General features: G+C 37.1%; 2 protein-coding genes across 8 annotated transcripts in view; one reads left to right on the forward strand and one right to left on the reverse strand.

Annotated features, from left to right (window-relative positions):
- Nucleotides 1-6,736, forward strand: part of LIX1 (limb and CNS expressed 1) — a 41,573-nt gene extending 34,837 nt beyond the window's left edge. Inside the window, exons 4-6 of the mRNA XM_039340410.1 lie at nucleotides 415-510; nucleotides 4,311-4,388; nucleotides 6,154-6,736. Coding sequence (XP_039196344.1) covers nucleotides 415-510; nucleotides 4,311-4,388; nucleotides 6,154-6,438 — 459 coding nt within the window. The 3' untranslated portion in view covers nucleotides 6,439-6,736. The remainder of the gene's footprint in view (nucleotides 1-414; nucleotides 511-4,310; nucleotides 4,389-6,153) is intronic.
- A 51-nt stretch (nucleotides 6,737-6,787) lies between these two features.
- On the reverse strand, nucleotides 6,788-20,310 carry LOC120306711 (2'-5'-oligoadenylate synthase 1A-like). Of its 7 annotated transcripts, XM_039340406.1 has the most exons (9): nucleotides 20,194-20,310; nucleotides 18,385-18,550; nucleotides 14,680-14,866; nucleotides 12,988-13,178; nucleotides 10,413-10,573; nucleotides 10,162-10,286; nucleotides 9,765-9,954; nucleotides 9,175-9,384; nucleotides 6,793-8,736 (listed from the first exon to the last, which is right to left on the reverse strand). In XM_039340406.1, the coding sequence occupies exons 2-9, from the start codon at nucleotides 18,547-18,549 to the stop codon at nucleotides 8,580-8,582; spliced, it is 1,386 nt and encodes a 461-aa protein (XP_039196340.1). In that variant the 5' UTR covers nucleotide 18,550; nucleotides 20,194-20,310; the 3' UTR covers nucleotides 6,793-8,579. The 7 variants fall into 7 exon arrangements, with proteins under 7 accessions (XP_039196337.1, XP_039196338.1, XP_039196339.1 ...); XM_039340403.1 differs by having other exon boundaries at nucleotides 6,788-8,736; nucleotides 9,765-10,286; XM_039340404.1 differs by lacking the exon at nucleotides 20,194-20,310 and adding an exon at nucleotides 20,154-20,187 and having other exon boundaries at nucleotides 6,788-8,736; nucleotides 9,765-10,286.
- Between the last annotated feature and the right edge of the window lie 2,144 nt (nucleotides 20,311-22,454).

The raw sequence follows: 22,454 nt of genomic DNA on the forward strand, positions 1-22,454 counted from the left end.
TTATTATTATTATTATTATTATTATTATTATTATTATTATTATTATTATTATTATTACATGACTTTGGGACAGTGTAACTGTCATAAATACATGCCAGTTACCAAGTGTTCCAATTCTGATCATGTGAACATGGGGATTCTGCAATGGTCAAGGGGTGAAAACCTGACATGAGTCACATGCTGTTGTAACTTTGAACAGTCACTTAATGAATGTTTGTAAGTCAAGGACTACCTGTCCACTTAATTAAGGCTCAAACTAGCTTTTATATTCTGGGCATATATATAAAAAGTATCTCATTGCTTTTGTTGGAAAAGACTCATACATATATGAGGTGTAAAAACTGCATACATTTTTTTCTCTGCTTAAAATGAACTTTCATAATTCAGTTTTAATTATCTCTTTTTCCTTTCAAGGGTACTTTAAATGATGCAGATGATCCAAGCACAAGTATTGGAGCATATCACTATATGCTAGAATCAAACATGGGGAAAACAATGCTAGAATTTCAGGTATCTGTGGTAGCCTTTATGTGATTTGTTTGATCCAGACTGTCCAGAATTTTAAAGATATACAAGAATACATATTTTTTCTGAAGTCATTGGAAAACAAGTTAAGGGAAACCATAATTTTTCCTATCAAAAATACAGCTTCACTTTGTTGTTGTTCCTGTTTTCTTTTTCTTTGGACCTTTCATAAGGTGCATTTCAGGTGTTTCATTTCAGCACTGTAGAAAATGATCTTTCAGCCACAATTACAATCTGTGGAATTTGCAGACTGACATTTCTCCTTTTCTACACTGCTTTCCATTTTGGAGTCCAGATGGAAAAAGTTGCATTTTAATGATCTCTGACATGATTTTTATATGCACTGTTTTGTTTTATGTTTGTTTGTGGGTTTTTTTGTAGTATTTTCTTAATTTTCTAATTTTACATTTAAGTATTTAAAAAGCAACATGGTGGCTGGGTTAATCGATAATTCAATAGCGTACAAAAATCTTTAGTACAAATCTCAAGATACTACATCAAATATTTCCTCTCTTTTCCCATTAATATCTACTGTCTCATATTTGAACTAATACAGTTCTTATATCAATTGAGTAAAAATAGCATTATTATATTTATCAATAAATTTTTAGCTTATACATATCCTAGCTTTTACATTCAATCTTTATAGACAATCAATGTCCTGTTATTAGTTTTTCCCAATTTTTAGTTTCCCATCAATATTTAAATTTAACATTTGATATTTATAATTTCTAAGTTTTAAGTAACCAAAGTTTCCTTTATCTCAATTCATAACAAAGTCTAATATTCAAGATACACATCTTATCTAGTTAACTATATTCTATTTCCACCATCTTGCATCATCTAGTTAATAATACAATATAACATCCTTATTTTCAACTAATTCCAAATGACTTAAATTTAATGACCAAAATTTCCCTTATTTCAACATCAAATACTTCCTCTCTTTTTCCCTTAATAATCTATTGTCTCATATTTAAACTAATAGTTCTTATTATATCAACTAAGTAAAAACATGCTTATTATATTTATCAATACATTTTTAGCTTATACATATCTTAATTACTTTTACATTCAGTCTTTATACAATCAATATCCTATTTATTTGTTTTCCCAATTTTTAATTTCCCATCAATATTCAAATTTAATTTTAATATTTATACTTCCAAATTTTAAGTGACCAAAGTTTTCTTTATCTCAATTCATAACAAAATCTAGTATTCAAAATACACAACTTGTCTATTTGAGTATATTCTATTTTAATTAGCAATATAAAATCCTCTCTAATAAATCAAAACCCCAATTTTCTTCAGCCTTATTCTAGCTTTCTTCTTTTCCCAGCTCGCCTTCCATGTCAGTGTTTTTAAGTAATCAAATAGATCTCCCTCTGTTGTTATATATATTAGTTGAAATATGAGAGATCATCCAGTCGCCATTTTTTTGGAAGGGCTAATGAATTATCTCTCTATTATTCCAAATCCCCATAGGTGTCCTGATATGTTTGTCTTCCCTTTGGTCTGTTTTTCTTCTTGCTCCTCAAATTTCTTCTGATTTATATAGAAAATCTTTTCCATTTTCAGTGTTGTCAGCCCCTTTTCTGGATTTTCCATTGACTGTATTTGTTGGTCAGTTGAATCCTCTATCATAGTATTTAATTGTTCCACTTCTTCTGTTATCTTCTGCATAGTTGATTCTTTAATTGTGGTCAAAATTTGGGTTCATATATCTAGGCTGACATCTTGTTCTTTTCTGTAGCATCTTATTTCATCACAAGCTGAAAGAATGGTTTCATATATTGCTTTCAACACAAAAAGAATCTGTTCCTGGTCTTCATCCATATTCTCTTGATGGTGTGTTAAGTTGAGGGCTTTAAAGTCAGAGAATGAAAATAATTTTATAACTGGGTATAGGACACAGCTGAGCTTCTCACAGCTGGTATTTGTCAAGGTTGAAAAAGTCTTATCTATAGTCTGGGCTTCAAACCAAGTCTCCTTTAGACAATAACAAGTTGTAATATCAAATATGGCCACAAGATGTCACCAATGCCGTTTAAGGTTTTTTAAGTCCAAAATTTTTATAATCCTTTTTCCAATTTTATTTCTTTTTTCTAGATAAAAACCAAAGTCTTCTGTAAAGATAAAAAATCTTTTGGTTCCCAAATTTTAGAAGCATATAAATCCAGTTAGATTAAGCTTATTCTTTCAGTGTTTTAAGTCCCCTGAATAGTCAGTCGCCACTATTCTTAGAGGGTGGGATAGACGTTCCCTTCCCTCTCACAGGGAGGGACATGCTTTGGGTAGCTTTTACAGGAAAAGAAAATACTTGGGATTGAAGAGAGGTTCAGATCTCACCCAGTCTCATCTGTGCTGCTTTAGAAGTGCCTAGTGGTATGACTTCGGCTGTCTGCAGCCTAGTGACGGGCCATATTTCTATGGCTGGTCTTTCATCTGCCAGTTTGGAGGGCTGCCCTGGACCGAGCGGAAGGACTACCGTCCTCCCATGGTCAAGCAGGGGTCCCCTTCTTGCTTGTCGCCTCTATAGGGTTACTCTCGACCCTTGCCAGAATCCCCCAGTGGAGCAAAACCGAATGCAGAAGACAGAACTTGCCTTCCAGCAGCCGCAGCGGCCACAATGGCAAACCGGAAGTCTGTTTTGTTTCATTGTTGTTGTTGTTGCTGTTTTGATGTTTCAGCCCTCTAACCATGTCTGTCCAATCAACAAACTTCCTTTCAAAGTTTAGCTCTTACAGCTCTTGGTTTCTTTTTTCTTGGCTTTCTGTATTAATCTATGAAGAGCTTGATTTTTATTACGGTAGTAATCTAAAATCAGATAAAGTATTATTTTATAATTTTACATAAAATAGAATAAAATACTAAATCAATACCAGATCAATCCTAAATTAACTAAACATATATTAAATCTTAAAAATCAGGTCAGTTGTCAATTTAGAACAGTTGTCTCCAACCTTTCTAGCGTGGCAGCCCAACCCATGCGGGAGGGCGTGTGAGTGGCAGGTGCACGTGCATGCACACAGCTCCATTTGTGTGAGTGATACGCGTGCACCCTTCACTCAAACAAATGGAACTTTGCACATGAGCGAAGGATGCTTGTGCTTGCGTGAAGCTGCACTCACATGAGCAAAAGGTGCTTGAGCGGAGGGCACTTGTGCTCATGCAAAGCTCCACTTGCGCAAGTGGAGGGTGCTCATGCAAGTGGAGTTTTGCACGCCCACGCACTTGCTCATTTGTCCCATGACCTGGTTTCTAACAGGCTGCAGCCCGGTAGTGGGACACAGCCTAGGGGTTGAGGACCCCTGATTTAGAATCTCCATTTATTAGTTATTGCTTTTTAAAAAATAAAAAGGGCAATAAAATAGCATAGCATCTCAAAAGAAAGTCCTATTTCTTTCGATGGATGCACTTCCAATAAATGTGTAGGATATTACAACATTAACAGAAAAAAAGATTTGACCCTAGCAATGAACTAACACTGTCTTTAAAAAAAGAGGTCTAGAGTTAAACTAGCTCTTGTCAAAGTAGAGAAATAACCTTCGTGCTTGAGTTTTACTGTTCTAGTTCTACTGTGCTTTGCAGAGGAAGTGTAATTTCAAATCTAATCCAAAGCTTACATACCAAATCCTATATTTTCATTTAAAAATGCTATACAATAACTAGTTGTTAATAAAAATTTATACATTTTCTAAAATTGATTTGAAACCAGATTCTAGTCCTGGGCTTCTGAATGCATCCTTCTTGTTATCTCACCTCCATACCCCATACCCCTAGGAGCTTATGATCGTGTTTCAGCTTCTGCACTGGAATGGAAGCCTTAAAGCCCTGCGTGAAACCAAGTGTTCTCGGCAAGTAAGTAGCCTTCTAAAATGCAACACTAATTGTCAGTTATTCCCAACATTTGTTTTTTAAAAAAATCTTCTTGAAGTTCTGCTGTGTAATATGCTTCCTCTTTTCTGTAAGTCATTTATTGTGGTTGTCTGGTTTAACCAACTAGTGATTTTTAAATCCCATTGCTAGAAAATATTTAGTTTAAGTTTAACGCTTTTCCAACTGAGATGCCATTCTTTGTAATCAGTATTGCATCTAAGACATCAGAGCATGAACTGGGCATCACAACTCAGGAGAGCAATCAATGAAAATACAATATGGAGGCAGAGAACGCCCAAGAAAAATGTTGTAAAATGTATAATCAGAAAGCGTGAACAAGAGTTGGGGTGGAATGAATAGGATCTACACGTATAAATGTAAAACATATATACATAACACCAAACATTTTAAAAAATAAATAAACACAATAAATCTTTGATTTTAATAATATATAGTTCTGGCTTATGTTAGTAGTAAACAGAAATGAGTAGGCAAAATTCATTTCATGTTAAACATATGCTGAGAAATATTTCATACAGTCCAATAAACATGTTTTATTTTTATTATTGTAAGTAATTACTAAATTAATTAACAATCACATCTAACTTCAGTTTTTGCTGATGGTAAACTGGTAAGGAGGAATCCTCTCGGAGAGAGCCTGAATTCTAATAATACTTCCTGTATTTAGATGAAAAGCTGAAATATTAACTCTGTAGCATAAAAGATCCCATTTTAAAGAACCATGGCAGCCCTTATCAATACAAGCTTGCACACTATTTGGTAATACACTTTATAGATAGCCAAAAAGCATGCAAAATGAAAGATCGTGATCTGGTAGGGTATGGAAATTTGAAAACAATGGATATGGAAATTTGAAAACAATAATTAAAAGGGCTTTAAAATCTTTTAAGTACAATTTTGAATTTTATGTCATTAGTAAATAATTCAGTCCTTGCTGTACATTAACCTAAGGCTTTTGGGTGTGCCTTCAAGTCAGTGATGACTCCTGGTGATTTCCGAGACTGCTGCCTTGTATGAAGTAAAAAAAAGATGACCTTGACAGGTGAAGGTAGACTCGCAGCATTCTGGTACTATAGCCAACCTTAATAAAAGTATTTTTAGCCCTATATGGATTTTCTTTCTTGGTCTGGTCTATGTCATATGGCTGACATTGCAGTATTCTTGGTAATCTTTTCAGAAATGGTTTGCTATTGCTTTCATCCTGGCCCAAAATTTTCTAGCTAGCTTCATGCCTAAGGCATGACTAGAACTCATAGTCTCCTAGTTTCTAGCCTAGTACCTTTTTAGCCACTACTCCAAACTGACTCACCACCCTCTTAGTTGCTCACATTAAAGCTCCTACACAACTAGGGCTGCAGTTCATCACATTTCCAATAAGGGAGAATATTTGTAGCTCGGTAGAAATGAGGGGGTCCTTGGTGCTCTCTGAACTTGCTTGTTTTCTTGCAAACGTTTCATTACCCTAACTAGGAAACCTCATCAGTGCTAATCTAACATCATCATCAGTGTTGTTAGGTAACTAGATAACTAGCACTGATGAGGTTACCTAGTTAGAGTAATGAAACATTTGCAAGAAAACAAGCAAGCTCAGAGAACACCAATGACCCCTCATGACATGTTTCTTTGGTGGGATATGTTACCTGGTTCTCCAATATCTATATTTTAGGTTGTGTTTAATTTGCTATATTGATTACTAACTCTTCTTTCTGGGGTGGGTGGGTCATAGGAAGTGATTTCCTACTATTCCCAATACAATTTAGATGAAAGGATGAGAAGTCATATGGCACTGGACTGGCTGATGAAAGAGCAAGAAATTCCGGGCATTATATCACAAGAGCTACAAGTGGCACTTAGAGAGCTCGAAGAAGCAAGGAAAGCTGGGCAAGAGTTGCGGTTTTACAAAGAAAAAAAAGAAATCCTTGGCCTGGCACTGAGTCAACTGTACAGCGATTCTGCAACTACCTCTTCAAATGATGATTGCATGAGCCTAGTCCTCAGAGGCTATCGTTAGCCTACATTTGAGAGTTGGGGTGATAGTATGGCTGCATCTTGGTTATTCAGATCAATATTAAGGAACTGTTTACCTCACCTAGTATACTGTGTAATGTACTACCGTGTTTCCCCAAAATAAGACCCAGTCTTAGTTTTTTTCCTCCAAAAGAGGCACCAGGTCTTATTTTTTGGGAGGGTGTCTTTTCCATTCATTTCGCCATGGCAGTAGCAACAGCCCTGCCCAGCCAGCCCACTTCTTCTGTGGCCAAGGAGCAGTTTAATTCTGCAGCTGAGAATGGAGCTCAGGCCTGCATTTTGCAGTGAGAGGCATTTCCAGAAGGCCTTTGCAGCAAAGAACTGAGCTACAGATTGAATCCATAGCTCAGTTCTCAGCTTTCTTCCGGAAAGGCCTCTGTCTGCAGAATGCAGGCCTGAGCTCCATTCTCAACAGCAGAATGAAACTGCTCCTTCAGCCACAGAAGAAGTCGGCCGGTGAGGCAAGTGTCAATCCATGGCTGCAATAGTAAAGTCCACTCCTCACCCCTGCCCTAGCCTGATTTTTAGGCATGTGTCCCACCCCAAAATTAGGGCTTATTTTAACAGTAGGGCTTATATTAGACCCACCCCCCAAAAACAAGCTGGGGCTTATTTTCAGGGTAGGCCTTATTTTGGGGGAAACACGGTAAGCTGAAAGTCTCAGATTTCTTCTTTGATGAGAAGTATTCTAGGTACATAAAGAATCCTTGTATATCAAACTAAAGTTCCCAGGAAGTATGGAATGGACGTTCTCATGCAAAGTCCGAAACACTTTGGAGTCACTTCTCAGATGTTCTCAGCTTTACTGACTGTCACCACAGCAAAAAAGCACATGTATTTTGGCACTGAAAACAGTAATTTAGAATTATTCAGCATATTTCCTGCAACAGTGTTTTCCATCTATCTTCACATGAAATAATGATAATTTAACAACCAACTTTTTAGTCTGCTTTTAAGATTGCTTAACTTAAGACCTTCAAGCAAAATTATTCAGTTCTACTAGCATTTCATTTATCATGGATTTCTGATTTAGCAGTAATCTTGACTGATTAGCTTTTTGTTGTTTCTGTATCAATACATTGTTTGTCACTCACAGTCCAGACAATCTACTCTGATTGTCCGATGCACTGTGCTTATCTGTAACACAAAAGAGTCAAGTTATATTACTATATTATTGTGAATAATCTTATATTCACAACATTGCCACAAAATGCTATATGTAGCATACCAAGTAAATTGGGTGGGGTTTTTAGTATCCACAGTTGTCCTCCTTGTGGTACAGCAAATATTAAAATGAGATCCATTGTCTACACAGAATTACAAGAATGGGCAAATGAAGGAACCATCAAATTAAAATGGCTATTGTGTATTTCATTAATGTATTCTGTTTGATCATCCTCCTATGTGGAATTTGGACAGTAATTCTGTAAAATAAAATGTTCTGAAACTTTCTCAGAAAATAAAGCAAATGAATGTTTTGCATACAGGTAAAACACAGAAAAAAGAGAGTTACTGTGATAGCTTATTTCTCTGGGGCATAAAAATATATTATAAGGCTTCTTTCATTCTGTGATTTGTTTTAGGATAAGTGTTCTTGAAGCCCAACTTTGTAATCAGATGTCAAAGATGTCAAAAGAGAAGCAAGTTTGCCCAGGGAGAAAACTAATCTGCCTTTTGCAAGGCAGGAAAGGTAGAGGAGGACAGAAGTTCATTTGATTTTATTTTCAACATAAAATATGAGTCTTCTGAAATCTCTAAGCAGTCAGGTCCATTGATTTGCATTCAGTGTTTCCAGTTGCTTTCAGCCTAAATGTTCTCCTCTTGCCATTTCTTATCTTACCACATCTAAACCTATGTTTATCTTAGAAACATGGGGTGAAATATCGCAGAAACAAAAGTTGTCTGCATCTGTTGTGGATATGGGGAGCGGAGTAGAAGAAAAGGTCACAGTTTATGTCAGCTCCTCTGATTCACCAGCTGCCTTCCTATTGTATTTTTGAAAAGGGGAGGAAATTGCAAGTAAAATACATGTGCCATGACTCTTTGTCTGGTAATTTCATTTCCATAGGTGCTTTCTCCTAGCAGTAGGAGACCTTGCTGATTGTAACAAAGACCTACTTGAGTTCACCACTTGTTTGTAAAAAGCCAAGGCTCCTTTGCTGCTCTGCCATTGAAGAGGGGTTTGAGGAGGCTCTGTCTGGCCACGTGGGCTACTTCATCCCAAGCATTGCTATTTTCACACAAATTGAAGGTTGGGTTAACAGGATCCAGCACAAACGGCCTACGAGAGAGAGAAAATATCCCATATTGACAGGTGATGATTTATTGGACATTCAAATATGCCATGTGACAAGACACTTGGATGAGTCCATCTACTCCTAATGTTCAGACATGCATACATCCCCTTTCATCCAGTGTAGAGTTCCAGCTCTACCTGTTCATCCTTTTCACAAATCTTCTTCATTCCCATGGGCCATTGCTTTGGTACAGCATTGCCTTCTGCAGTAACAATTTAATCCTTCAGATGGCTATTAAAATGTGTCTAGAACAAAACTCAGAAATATAGAGCAAGCAAATTTGTGCTCCATAAGTGTAACAGAGCCATTCACTAGGAAGAGCATAGAACATTGATAAAATATCACAAGCCCAGTCCTTCTTCCTGCTTACTAGACTGGGTCTATAAATGAAGAACAGTCAGATATACAGAAGTTTTACTTACCTGCTTTGCTTCAAAAGCATTTTGTGGAAAATTGAAAAATTTGGTCTGTAGTGTCTGTGCCATGTGATGCATATCTCTTGATATTGAGTCAAAAGCTTCAGGACAGCTCTCATTCCCTGTACAAAGCTGAAAAAGATGGGCTTTCCAGCCAGTTCCCAGACATAAATGGTGATCAATTCAATTGTATACGAGGAGGGAAGCCTGCGAAACCTAAAGGCAGAGAAAAAGATTCAGTCAGAGAAGTTTCAATTGCAAGAAATGGTTAATAGCAAAAGTCAAAACCCCAAAATGCTAAAAACCAACAACAAAATGTCATTTTGTTTTTAACTTTCAATTTGTTAACTGCTCCTTGCATAGGAAGAGCTGTGGACTTAGCATTTTTCATAGTTCTCCTGTTGCCATCAAGCTTTTGATTTATATTTTCTAATTTACAAATTAGCCATCAAATGGAGCTGAAAAAGACATGGAAAAAAATTATAAAAATCTACGAATCACACCTCTACTGTATTAGAAGTGTTTCCCGTTATAAAGCTGGGAAACATGAAAATATGAAGATTAAAAAACGAGAGCTTTAGATGCTAGCAACTTACTTATTTTCTTTGGTTGGTTCAGCAAATGAAGTTTTGAACCAGTGCTTCATTAGACGTATGAAATCCTTCACCGTTCCTGTTGATGCTTTGACAAATTCAGCTTGGTACTTCAATAACGCCATGGTGTACAGCTGGATCTTATCATCATCACTGCAAAGGTACAGCTTATGATAAAAGCTCTCTTTTGGACCTGTTAATACCAAGCAATCTATAAGACTAATGGTGCTGCTTTGACCTACTGAATCTCTAGATCTTAACAAAAACCAAACCTTACAAATTTTGAGCTCCTGGAAATATTGCATCAACCTAAATCTAAATACTAAGGTAGAACATCCCAGTAGTGATGTTTTGGTGAGAGGAAGAAGAACTGCTTTTGTAAATAATAGCCACATCTTACCTGTTGATAACACAGATGCAAACATGTCATAGCAAGGCATGACGTCAAATGAGTGACCATGATGATTTTTATAACACTTAAAATAGAACCTCAAGGAAAATTTTGTGCTTTTCTGCATGACTAACCTTAAAAGAGGAGGAAAGTAAAAGATATAATGGTGCTTTAATGTAACAGCTTTACTGTAATTAGGAGGTGGGGGGGGGGAATGAAAGTAGAAGACAAAAGAACATGAAACAAATAAAAGTTCAAACCTGGCTGTCCATGAGGATTTTATCAGGGCATTTCCTAACTCTTCTAGGACCTCTGGAGTTGTTCTTTGGCAGTCTTCTAAACTGGCAAAAGCTTTGCTAAAAAGAACTATGTCCACATCAGAAAAGTCTTGGGTGTCCGTTCCTTTTACATATGAACCACCCTGTTGCATAGAATATTACCCCAAAAGATGGTTAACACTTGATTTTAACCCACATAGTCTTGAATACTTTAACAGCAAAACAGAAATACCAGCTGCACACATGCAGTATTTTAGGCTATTAGCGGAAAACAGGTGCACCACACTAAGCCACTTACAGAAAGGATTACTGGACTTTCACAAAAGTAGATCATGCCATGTGTCCAAGTGTCTTTAAGAACGTGCTTACTCTAAAAAACAAGGATCAAATATGAGGGGGATTGTTTTTTTTTACTATCAACCCCAGCAAAGGAACTTTATCTCATCTAAGCTCAAAAATAAACAACTGAGAACTGGAGATATCCACATTAGACCATTGCAAACCACTATGGTGCATCATGTAGACTATTTTGTAATCCCAAAGATTTACTCACTAGCATAAAGAGGAAGCCAAATAAAAGAACTAGACTCCTGTCACAAAGGCAATCCTTGTAAGTCATGTGAATGACTATAACTGAATAAGTCATATTCAGGCTTATTGCCTAGCTTTTTGACAATTGTCTTAGTCATAGCCCAGCATATCCAGAGATTATCAAATTTTGTTTGCAATTATTTGAAATTCTTCAATTGATTGTATCATTTCAATATGGACTTTTGTTCCTGTTGATTAATACAGTTACTTCTGCTTTTTACATGATTTGGAAAATGATGAATTTAATCTGTTTAACAAGATACTATAGAAAAGGACCATTTTCTATCCCTTACACTGGATTTGTATTGTCATTAAGAAGGCATATGCTCTCAGAATACACTTGATTAATTTTTAATTTAGAGCAACATTCTAAATTATATAAATCTGGTTTATATAAATTTCTTTGTGATTCATCTATCAAAGCATCTGAGTATCTTGTGGAGGTTGGAAAACAATTTTGGTTTCAACAGTCAATTTTTCTTGCTTTGCTTTTTGAAAGGAAGCAGTTACTATTTGCTTTTTCTTGTGTAACCCAACACCACTCATACACTTGATAAATCTCAATGTACATGTCTGGAGATACTTCAGTAGTTTAGTCTAACATTATAGTTTGATGCAATACAATTTACCTCAGATTGCCACACATTTTTTTTCTTTAGCCTTCCCTCATTTTGCCTGCATTTCTAACTATTTTCCTTGATGAAGAATTCTTTGAAATGTGAAAGTTTGCTAGAAGGTTTAATCTAATCAAGGTATTACTATGGTATGGATTTCAGGGTTATGATTAGGACTTAAAGACAGTTCCCAATAATCTGGCCATGATCCTGTTAGCCCCATTCTCCTGAATTCTGGATCTGTATTGGATGACTAGGTCTTCCTGTTCCTACCAATTTGGCCTTTTGCCATCTTCTGAATCTTGATTTTACCACTGAGTGTTGGCTAGATGCATTAGTTATGCATGGACTTTATCACCTTAGAACAGGATAATTAACTATGAAGCTTTACAGAAAAATTCCTTAATGAAATATGGCATATTTCCAACACATATCTCACGCATCATTGATCCATAAAATTAATTGCCTGGGGATCCAAGACTTTCATCTGCTTTATCAGTTGCACTGCTTCTTACAGATAATACATACAATATAGCTGTCCTACATAATGCCCATCCATGCGTTCATTTTGCTTCCATATGCATAATAGCTCACTGCCATACATGTGAATGGAACACATTTTTCAAATCAATTCCACATGCTTTTTTCCTTAAACAGAGATTAAGATGAAGAATATAATGCATGAAGAAATCTTAAAACACTTGATTGAATTAGACACCAGAGACCTCAAAAGTTCAGAAAGCGACAGTGATTCAAAGGAATTATACTTTATTCAAAAATGTATATACTGCTTCCCATAAAATATTGCCTAATTCTTAACTTTGGTCATGGTAAATCATATCCAGGTTTTGGTGCTATCTGAATGTTAAAAGAGGAATTATTCAGGTCCCATATTCACTTCAGTAACAGTCACATTGACACAGGCAAGATGGTCCTTGATTCAAATCTCATGAGATTGAAAGAGCCAGGTTACTGCAATAGAATTTGATGAAAGGGCCACAGATTGGTAATTTACAGAATATCCAAATATTCCATCAGATAATAATATCATAGTAAAACATCCTGGCAAAATCTCTAGCCAAGGGGAAAATGCATATATTTCTCTAAGTAAATTGAGCGTTCCTATAACAGATCAGTCTCACTGCAAAGCATTACTCTTGAGAAGAAATATGAAATGGATGATACTGATGAGAAACTAATGTGTATATTTTGCACACAAACTCGCTAATCCAATTATGTGGACAGTTAGTAAAATATGAAATGTCAGATTAAAAAAAAGTAACTTTTTAATAGGGAATGAGAATGTACTTTTGTGATCAGTCTCAAAACAGATGCATAGGAAATATAAATACCTTGATAACTGAAGTTATTGGCAATGGAAAAATTTCTTTGATAAATGCAATAATGCCTTCAACTTCTGAGGTACAGGCTAGCCTTACAGGACCCAAAATGGGTCTGAGTTTTTCTTCCACAAATGCATTTATCTCCATTGGTGTTGTATATTCCAAGAAGCTTTCAGGCTTAAATTTAGTGGCCATTTGAGCTGTACCAAAATAAATAAATAAATATAAAGACAAATTACAGATTTTCTTAAATTATGATTCATGGCTATTTTGCATTGAATTAGTAACTCCTTTGGAGCTTACTGCTATCATCAGTACCCTAACATAGATGTCTAAGAAAAAAATGTGGGGTTCTTTGCAAGAAATTTCCTTTAAATTTTGGAATGTTCTGCAAGCCAAGATAACTCTGTGTGAAATGAATGATGCCATTTGAGCTGGGTGGCTTTGGAGTTGGGGCCAGAATGGCAGTTCTTTTTCCCCATTACTTGAATAGAGCCAATTTGATCAGCCACTTAGCTCTTTACAGTACCAAGGTTTTGTGTGACTGTGGAGAGAAAGCACAACCTTCCCCTCAAATCCTTATGTTCCCAAGATGTTCCTAACTTTAATCCATTCCTGTTTACTCAGCATACTTTAGTCAGTCAATAAAGAGTGAGGCAACATGCAAATTAGAAGTTTTAATCTGAAACTTTCATAACTAAAACAACGCCATTCTGTCAGGCATGTCATACTGTATGAACAACTGATCTGGTTGCTAACTGCCCCTTCTCCATTCTGAGATAGAAATTAAAATCTAGAAAAACTTTCAAAAAATAGACCATCTTTAGGAAGTCTGTCTATGTTTCATTTTAATTTTGATTCCTACATGATTCTCTATAGTTCAATGAGTAAAAATTCTGGAAAATAAAAATCCCCCACTTGCTTCTGAGATATGTCATACTTCTTACGAGAAAATGGTCACTCATTAGTTGATGATCATTGGAAATTGTTACACAGCCAATGTACAGAGTTGTGTCCATAACCAATATATCAAACATATGGTGGAATGTAGCCTGAATTCCAGGAGGGAGGGCTGCATTCCAGAGGATCAAAAGACAGCAAAGTTTAGATAGTTTGGTTTGGAGGAACAGGATCAAAACAGTTCCTTCCCAGAAGTTCTCAGAGTATAGTGCAACTAATTTGCTTTAGTTTGGCAAGATTCTGTTTGTAGGTGAGGAATAATAAAGGAAACTGCTTAGAACAAGGATCCCCAACCTTTTTGATTCCACGGACTGGTGGCAGTGGTGGTGGTGGCTTTGGCAGTTTTGGTGGCAGAGGGGAATGGTTTTGTGCACGCAACTTAAATCCCATGCACACACAAATGAAGCTTCACATGCTTGCCTGCCACTTGATTGCTGCTGCCCAGTAATGGTCCGTGGCCCAGGGGTTGGGGACACCTGGCTTAGAAAAACCTTGGTTTGCCTTTCTTGGTCTTTGGGCCTGATAGAACATGATCACCATATGTTTAATAGCTTACCCTGTTGTTGTACTGAATATTATAATTTCATGGCAACTTTTATAGTGGTTTTGGAAGGCCATAATTTGCATACCTTGTAGCAGGAAAACACAACATATGGGGCAGCTTTAAAAAGTAAAATTGAAATCACACAGACCCTCAGCAATGAAAGACTTCAGAGCTAAAGTTCAAAATAAAAATATCACCTCTTTTATTGGCTGTAAAGTGGTGCTTCTGTTTCTCATGGTGTTCCCTTGCATGGACTGATCCAAACCGCTTGCAGCACATTCTGCAAGATATGGCTGTTTCCATGGCTACAAATTTAGTTTCCCTTTTCAGTGTCATATTCCAGCAACTCCTTTGATTGTTCACCAGTACCACTTCATGCTCATCCTGTTAATCAGTGATCTATATGAGTGAATTAATACTGAATCACCTGGATCAGAGGTCAAAGAAATGAATAACTCGAGGAAGAGATAACACAAATTTAAATTTTATTGAGGTAGATTGAAAACCATGGGAAGCTAACATTCTCTTTCTGCAATAGCCAATCAAACATTCATTGGAAACCCTGCAAATTTTACACAAAGGCATTATCTTCTCCACCTATGCAGCAGGTATTAACTGGAATTACAGCTAGTCCTCATTTAGTGACCACAATTTGGAGCACTTGCTCAGTCATTAAGCAAATCTGTCAATAAGTGAAACTGCAGCTTTCTTTTCCTTTAGAGCCCATGTAAGTTGTAAATACAAGAATTGGTTACAAAGTTACATTTTTCTCACTATTGTATCTGTGCATGGTTGCTGTTGGAGGCAGTTGTTCAACAAAGACTACCTGTAGTAAATGTTTATCATGACTTTATGAAGCTTTATACTCCTTGAAATTGTTCCATGAATCTGCTGATCTTTGCAGTCCTTCAAAATAGTGACATCACTTTATTTGGGGACAAAGAGTAGGTCAATCATATAATATGGAGAAATATGTCCATCAATCTGTTCCAAATTTTCCACCATATAACTTCCATGGAAAAAAGCTCCATTTTTCCATCTACTTTCTCCATACTATGTAACTTTATTTATTCCCCAAGCCCCTGAAAATGTTGTGATTCTATCTCACAGGAAAGCCCTTTGATCATTTTGGCTGTTCTTTTCTGTCTTTTTTCTGTTCTACAATATATTTTTACTACACTGTAATCAGAACATCACAATGTTTAAGACACACATTTTGTGTTTAAATCTCCCCCCAGGAAGGCAAATTCCCTAATTTTGACCCAGATATAGAATTTTCAGCATGCAACGAGTGCTTTAAGCTTTTGTAAGACTTAACATAGCATTTCATCCCTTAACACATCTTCCCCCCAAAGAGGGGAAAACCAAACTGTTGAAATAGCCTTGAACATCTGAGAATAGTATGTTCTTACAATGTATCTCTCTGTAGCTGGTAGCCAGGAAAACAAAAAGGGGTGTCAAACTCAATTTCACTGAGGGCCGCATCAGCATTGCGGTTGCCCTTGGGGGGCTGGGTGAGTGTGGCCAGAGTGGGTGCAGCCTACTGGGTGGGCGTGGATGGAGTGGATGTGGCCAGTTCTACATCATTTGCATCAAGGATGCCCATGGGGGCCTGGGCAGGAATGGGACATATCTGGGGGTATCTGGCAGAAAGGGGTGAGACCGGGGCAAGTGTCAAAACATGGTCCACTGGAGGAAGTGTCAAGATGGTCACCACAAAATTGTACATTGGCTCCCGGCCAACCTCGGCCAGGGCCAAGGCAGCGGGGGCTGTTCCCTCACTATTTCCAGGATGGCTTTGTGGGCCACATGAAACCACTTCGCGGGCCGCATCCAGCCACCAAGCATTGTGTTTGACATGTTTGTTGTAGGGGGTCTGTATTCAAACAGATCTTAGTAGTGCAATTAGTGCAAGAATGATAACTCAAGGTAAACAAAGAGATTGCTAAGGAACTTGCAGATGTCTCAAAGTTCATTTCTTCAACCTTTGAGGAATCATGAAGAATGACTATAATGCCCGTGATTTCTTAAATGGTTATATTGAGAGGAATAATTGTTTCTATCTTCAAAAGTGCGTTAGGAAAAATCAAAGGTCTGAGTATAGGATGGGGCAACTATATTGGTAACAGTTCACACAAAAAAGTTCTGGGTGTCTAGCTATAACACAAGATGAACATGAGCCAAAACTTTGACACAGGTGCAAATAAGAATAGTAATAATAAGCATAATGTCAATATGACAAGAAATCATTATTCCTTTCTATTCTGTAATGTCCAAACCTAGAATATTGAAATCACATTTTATGAAGGACATTGTTAAATTGGAGTGTAGTTAGAAGAGATGAGCCAAAAGTGACCAGAGGCCTGGAAGGAAAAATGTATCAGGAGCAGGTGAAGCTGTTGAGTATATTTAGTCTGAAAAAGGCTAAGACTGCAGGGATATATCATAATTGTTTTCAAGTGTCTGATGTAGGACACTTGCAGGAAATAAGCCAGAGTTGTTCTAGAGGACAAGAGAATTAAAAATGGATCTAAATTACAAGGAAGCAGTTGTCAGTGGGCATCAGGGGGAAAAAACCCCTCCTAACTGTAATAGCTGATCAACAATACAGCAAGCTGCCTCAGGATGATGGATGATGGATGCTTCACTGGAAATCTAAAGCTAAATGGCCATTGTTGGGGACTGTAGTGCATTTCCATCCTGAGAATGCTATGCTTCAACGGCATGCAATTTGCACACTGACAAATGCCTTGCTCAGTCACTTGGCCACCTCATTCCGTGCCATCTGCAGGTTTGGAGGAAGAAACAAGGATATCCCCATATGTACTGCATTACAATAAAATGAAAGTGGAGTAACTATTTCATGAACAATAGCTATGCTATCTCTATTCAGGAAAGGGCATAAAGAACATAAATATATAGCCAAAGGACATAAATATACATTCCAAGCTATAAAGATTATTGGTTGACTGTAGCATCCTCCATTATTCATTGATTCATTCACTCCTTAATTCATACCAATAACATTCCATCCTTTTTCTTATGTTCCTCAAAGTTGGTAAAAATAATAAATATACTTAAAATGTTATTGCAAAAGAGGGGAGGAGAGTGCAGATGGAAATAGAAAGCTTGCGGGAACCTTGCTCTTGTGTATCTAAAAATGACTCTCAGAAAATAAGGGAATTCCTAAACAGTTTCTTAATGTCTGAATCTATATACTACTAAACACTCTTGTCTGTAACCTTTAACTAGGCGAAACAGCATCATAGAGCAACCATTTTTGAACCAAGGTACCTCAAATAAGCTAACTTAGAGTATGCATCCAAAATCCTGGACTCATGACTCTCATGGGATTGAAATTGAGCTTCACCATCACCTGAATTTTCAGTAGACTGGTCCCATCCTAGCCTTCCAGGTAGACTGGCCCCTCTGACCATTGGAAATTGGGTAGACCAATCCTATCCTAGCCCTCCAGAGGCCCGGTAGGTTGGTCCCAGGGTGATCAACTGCAATCAAGACAGCAGGAAGTCAGAAGTTGTTCCTGTTCCCACTGTTTGTTTTGCCCTTGTTTAGGTAAGAAAATATCTGCCTCTCTGTTTAGGTAAGAAAATATCTCTGAAACAATGACTCAGTGAGTCACGGGTTGTCTAGTGGTTCATATTTTCAGAGGCAGCCTCCCAGATTGCCCAGCATTAAATCAATCATGCTTAGAAAGCAATCAAATCAATCCTGATTTTTCAGTTTGGGTATAATGTACTCCTAATACAATAGTATTCTCATAGGGCCTTTATTCCCCTCTTTTTTCCAAAAAAGCACTTCCAGGTACTTAATAAAGTCATTCAGTGACAACAACAGCAACAGAACTTAACTAAGAATGAATAAAATTATATCTTCCAGCTTACCTTTGAGTCATGTGAAGGAGCCTCACATAAAATCTCGGCACTGCATGTTTCACAATGAACCCTCCCAAGATGCTTAGCGTGAAAATGATATCTCAGAGCCGCACGGCTAACAAAGTCATTCCCACATCTTTCACAGTTATATGACTTCTGCTTTATACCCCACATCCTGTAAAAACACAGAACCAGGCTTTTAAAAAGCACTTTTTAAGCATTTTGATCATAATACAGTACAATAATATAACTGCTATGTACATAAGAGCAATCAAATCTGAACAAATTGCCACAGATATCAGTCTCCATATTTAGAATAAACTGATTCAGTTCTGATCAGCTTGGAAACAGAGAAACCATCCAGAACCTAAACCCTCTAATTTATTTTAAGAATGCTGGTTTCTTTTTCAGATTCATTTTCATCTCCCTAGTTTAATTAGAAAGGAGTCATTTTCTGCCAAAAAGAAATCTTACTTGCCAAAACCATTGTGTCCTTATTTCACGCAAGTGTGTTTGTTTCATTATTGCCCAGTTACCCTGCCAGCTGGCCAAATCATTTCTGTACCACCCCTACTGGCTTGGAATTGTGGGTGTTGTAGTTTATGCTACCTTAATAAGAGACTTGGAAATTTCACTTCATAACAAACTTGGTTCTAATAGCATTGGAATAATAGATGTAAACATGCAGTATGCATTGCAGCTCTTGCACATTTTTACAGTGCCTGGAAGAAGAGTTTGATATGAGACCTTAATCCATATATTTTATTTGTTGTCAAATTCCTGATATTTTGAATAATGTATAAATGGAAGTTTTGGCAATGTGGGGCAATGTTTTATCACCAATTATTGGATGTATTTTTCTCCATATTTCCATCACATAAACTGTTTGATTACAGTGAAGAAGCTGGCAGCTCTTTTTGCTTTGTTAGCAGAGAAACAACTGGCAGGACTGAAGATCTGAAATCTGCAATGTTTCCTGGTGGGGGTTTATTGAATGATAAAATTCTAAAATCCATGTACTGGGCAGATTAGAGAATTGATTCTGTAAATTAAGATAAGAAGAAAGCAGGAATGTGATCTCTTTCTGTTAGTCTACTTCTGCTTGCTTAAAGAATGTATGCTAACTAAGCCACAGTTCAGTTAATTTATGGTCTGATGAATGAATCATTTCGCTGGATAATACATATGTTTTTGCATTAAACTGTGATTTTGTTATCTTAAATATTTATATTGCTTGCTACTATTGGGATTCTCTGAACTGTTATTTCAGGTTTTCTTATTGATGGTGTGAGCTGCCTAGAATTATATTTGTTGTTGTTGTTGTTGTTGTTAAATGCGAATTCGTGTCCGACCCATTGCGACCCCATGGACAACGTTCCTCCAGGTCTTCCTGTCCTCTACCATCTTCTGGAGTCCATTTAAGTTCACACCTACTGCTTCAGTGACTCCATCCAGCCATCTCATTCTCTGTCGTCCCCTTCTTCTATTGCCCTCAATCTTTCCCAGCATTAGGCCCTTCTCATTAGGTGGCCAAAGTATTTGAGTTTCAACTTCAGGATCTGGCCTTCTAAAGGGCAATCGGGGTTGACCTCCTCTAGGACTGACCGGTTTGAACGCCTTGCAGTCCAAGGGAGAATTATATAGAGGCTATTAATATTTTCAGCAAATATTAATAAATAATGAAATATGGTTTGCAATGTTCAATATGACCTAGTTCACACAATATGCTAAGTCCAAATAAAGCAAGCCATATTATACATTAAGTTTGATGCACCCACCCAATCACTGCATTATTGCCAAATCAGATCATTCATCTACCTCCTTCATCATGGCTTGTATGATTTCAGGATTGCCCTCCAGGACTTCTGATAGGCTGAATGAGTATATTAAACATTAATCTGAGAGGGTTTTGTTAAAATTTCAGGTATTCAGAAAACCTCAGGCTTTTATGTCCTGCTTTCTTTTAAGTCAGGAAAATAGGCTGAACCTTCTGATGTCAAGCTGTCACTGAGTACAGAATCCTGGTCAGATGGGAATTCTCAGACCCTAGAATGCTGGGCTGGAGAAAGGTTGGTGACAGAATCAGAACCAGAACCAGAAGCGTAAGAACAAGGGAGCAGGGAAGTCACACCTCTCTGATTCTTGAATTCAGCTGCTTGAGATAACAAGTATACTTATTATTTTCATATTCCCCAGCCCAGACTAATGTGAATACTAATGTCTTTCATTGTAAGAAAACACCAAAAGGAGGAATTCTGGTCAGTCTTGCCCAGAATAGGAAGACTTGATTTTTTATTTTTATTTTTGACACTTATGTATGAAAGTGTTTTTAATTTGATTTCTTGGATTTTTCAATTATCTATGCAAGTATATCACAATGTAATGTAATTTGATAATTGCATCAAAGAAAAGAGAACTCCTACTTTTTACGGCCTTTTGGGTGGAACATTTTTTACTATATCTTTATGCATCTATTCCTTTAGCCCGGGTGATTTAGATATGGTTAAAAAAAAAATCCTCTTAGCTAGTCCATTCAAGCTCTCTTCAAAGTATTCCCTCTCAGAGTTGGCTGCTTGCCATCTCTGCCAGTCTCATAACATGTCAATTATGATGTGTGAAATGGAGACCAGATCCACCCACCTTGCCATTAATAAACAATTATAATTGCCTATACAGACCCATTACAACTCTTGTCAATTTACCTTTTGTCTGTCTTCACTTTCCATTCATAAATCCTACCAGCTAATTTAGTAAATATTTGCTATGTCTGAAGAGAACATTTTGGGGCACATGCACAAAGAGTGTGAACGATGGATATTTGAGGTTGATATCAGAAGGGATAATGATTTGTATCTAATGAAACAAGATGAAGCACTGCTAATCAAGACCAGTTTTCTCAAAATGGTTTTGAGAAAGAACCATTGAGTAGACACACATTCCAGCGCAGATTCTAAGGAATATTTTTCAAAAATGTTTATTTTAACAAATACTTAGTGACTTAGCCCAAAACATACAAATCTTACAAAGCTATAAGTAAAAACCATATAGAAATGCAAAATAATTTAAAAAAATCTACTTTACTGTAAGAGCTCCCCACCGAAAGTATATATCCTTGTTGATAAATTATTTATATCAGCTAATGGCTATTGGGGAAAAAAATCTCTAAAGATATGAAAGGAAATTGGTAGAGGTTAAAAGCTGGAAGGCCAGAAAAGAGCATGATTGCATACAATTAGAAAGCAATCTCTTCCACAAAGTAAAAGACCCACACACATACTACTAGATTTATTGTATTTGCATTAGGCACAGGGCACTCATGATGAAATAAGAAGGACGAGGGGGGACATGATAGCAGTATTCCAATATCTCAGGAGCTGCCACAAAGAAGAGGGAGTCAAGCCATTTTCCAAGGCACCTGAAGACAAGACAAGAAGCAACGGGTGGAAACTAAGCAAGGAGAAAAGCAACCTAGAACTAAGGAGAAACTTCCTGACAGTTAGAACAATTAACCAGTGCAATAACCTGCCTCCAGAAGTGGTGAATGCTCCAACACTGGAAGTTTTTAAGAAGAGACTGGACAGTCATTTGTCTGAAATGGTATAGGGTTTCCTGCCTGAGCAGGGGGTTGGACTAGATGACCTCCAAGGTCCCTTCCAACTTATTATTATTTTCAATCATCGCACAGTCAGCCAGATGTTCAGACTGGATTTGGCATTTTGTCTACCTATCGAGTCCTTACCCAGGACCTGGGATAGGCAGATGTGGATGTTTGATGGTATTACAGGTATCGTCGCAGGATGGAAGCAGTTCCTAATAAGGCCGCCTTTTGCAATTGACTAATAGCAAATTTGTCAATGCCAATGGTGTTCAAGTGGTGCTCCAGTTGTTTTGGGATTGCACCCAAGGAGCCTATGACTATTGGTACTACCCTTGCTTGCTTTTGCCACAGTCTTTCTATTTCTATTTGTAGGTCTTTGTATTTTGTTATCTTCTCCAGTTCTTTCTCTTCTATTCTGCTGTCTCCAGGCACTGCCACGTCCACTATCCAGACTTTTTTGTCTTTCTTATCGACAATTGTT

This window comes from Crotalus tigris, unplaced genomic scaffold, assembly GCF_016545835.1.
Source record: "Crotalus tigris isolate CLP2741 ecotype Arizona unplaced genomic scaffold, ASM1654583v1 scf7180000017744.3724543626:3957646, whole genome shotgun sequence".
Classification (NCBI taxonomy): Eukaryota; Metazoa; Chordata; class Lepidosauria; order Squamata; family Viperidae; genus Crotalus; species Crotalus tigris.

Coding starts and splice junctions, on each gene's coding strand:
- LOC120306711 (XM_039340403.1), bottom strand. CDS start 18,549: ATGTGGGGTATAAAGCAGAAGTCATATAACTGTGAAAGATGTGGGAAT. Junction 14,867..18,384: donor CTCCTTCACATGACTCAAAG/GTAAGCTGGAAG, acceptor ACTGATTAACAG/GATGAGCATGAAGTGGTACT. Junction 13,179..14,679: donor CTTTACAGCCAATAAAAGAG/GTGATATTTTTA, acceptor ATTTTGGTACAG/CTCAAATGGCCACTAAATTT.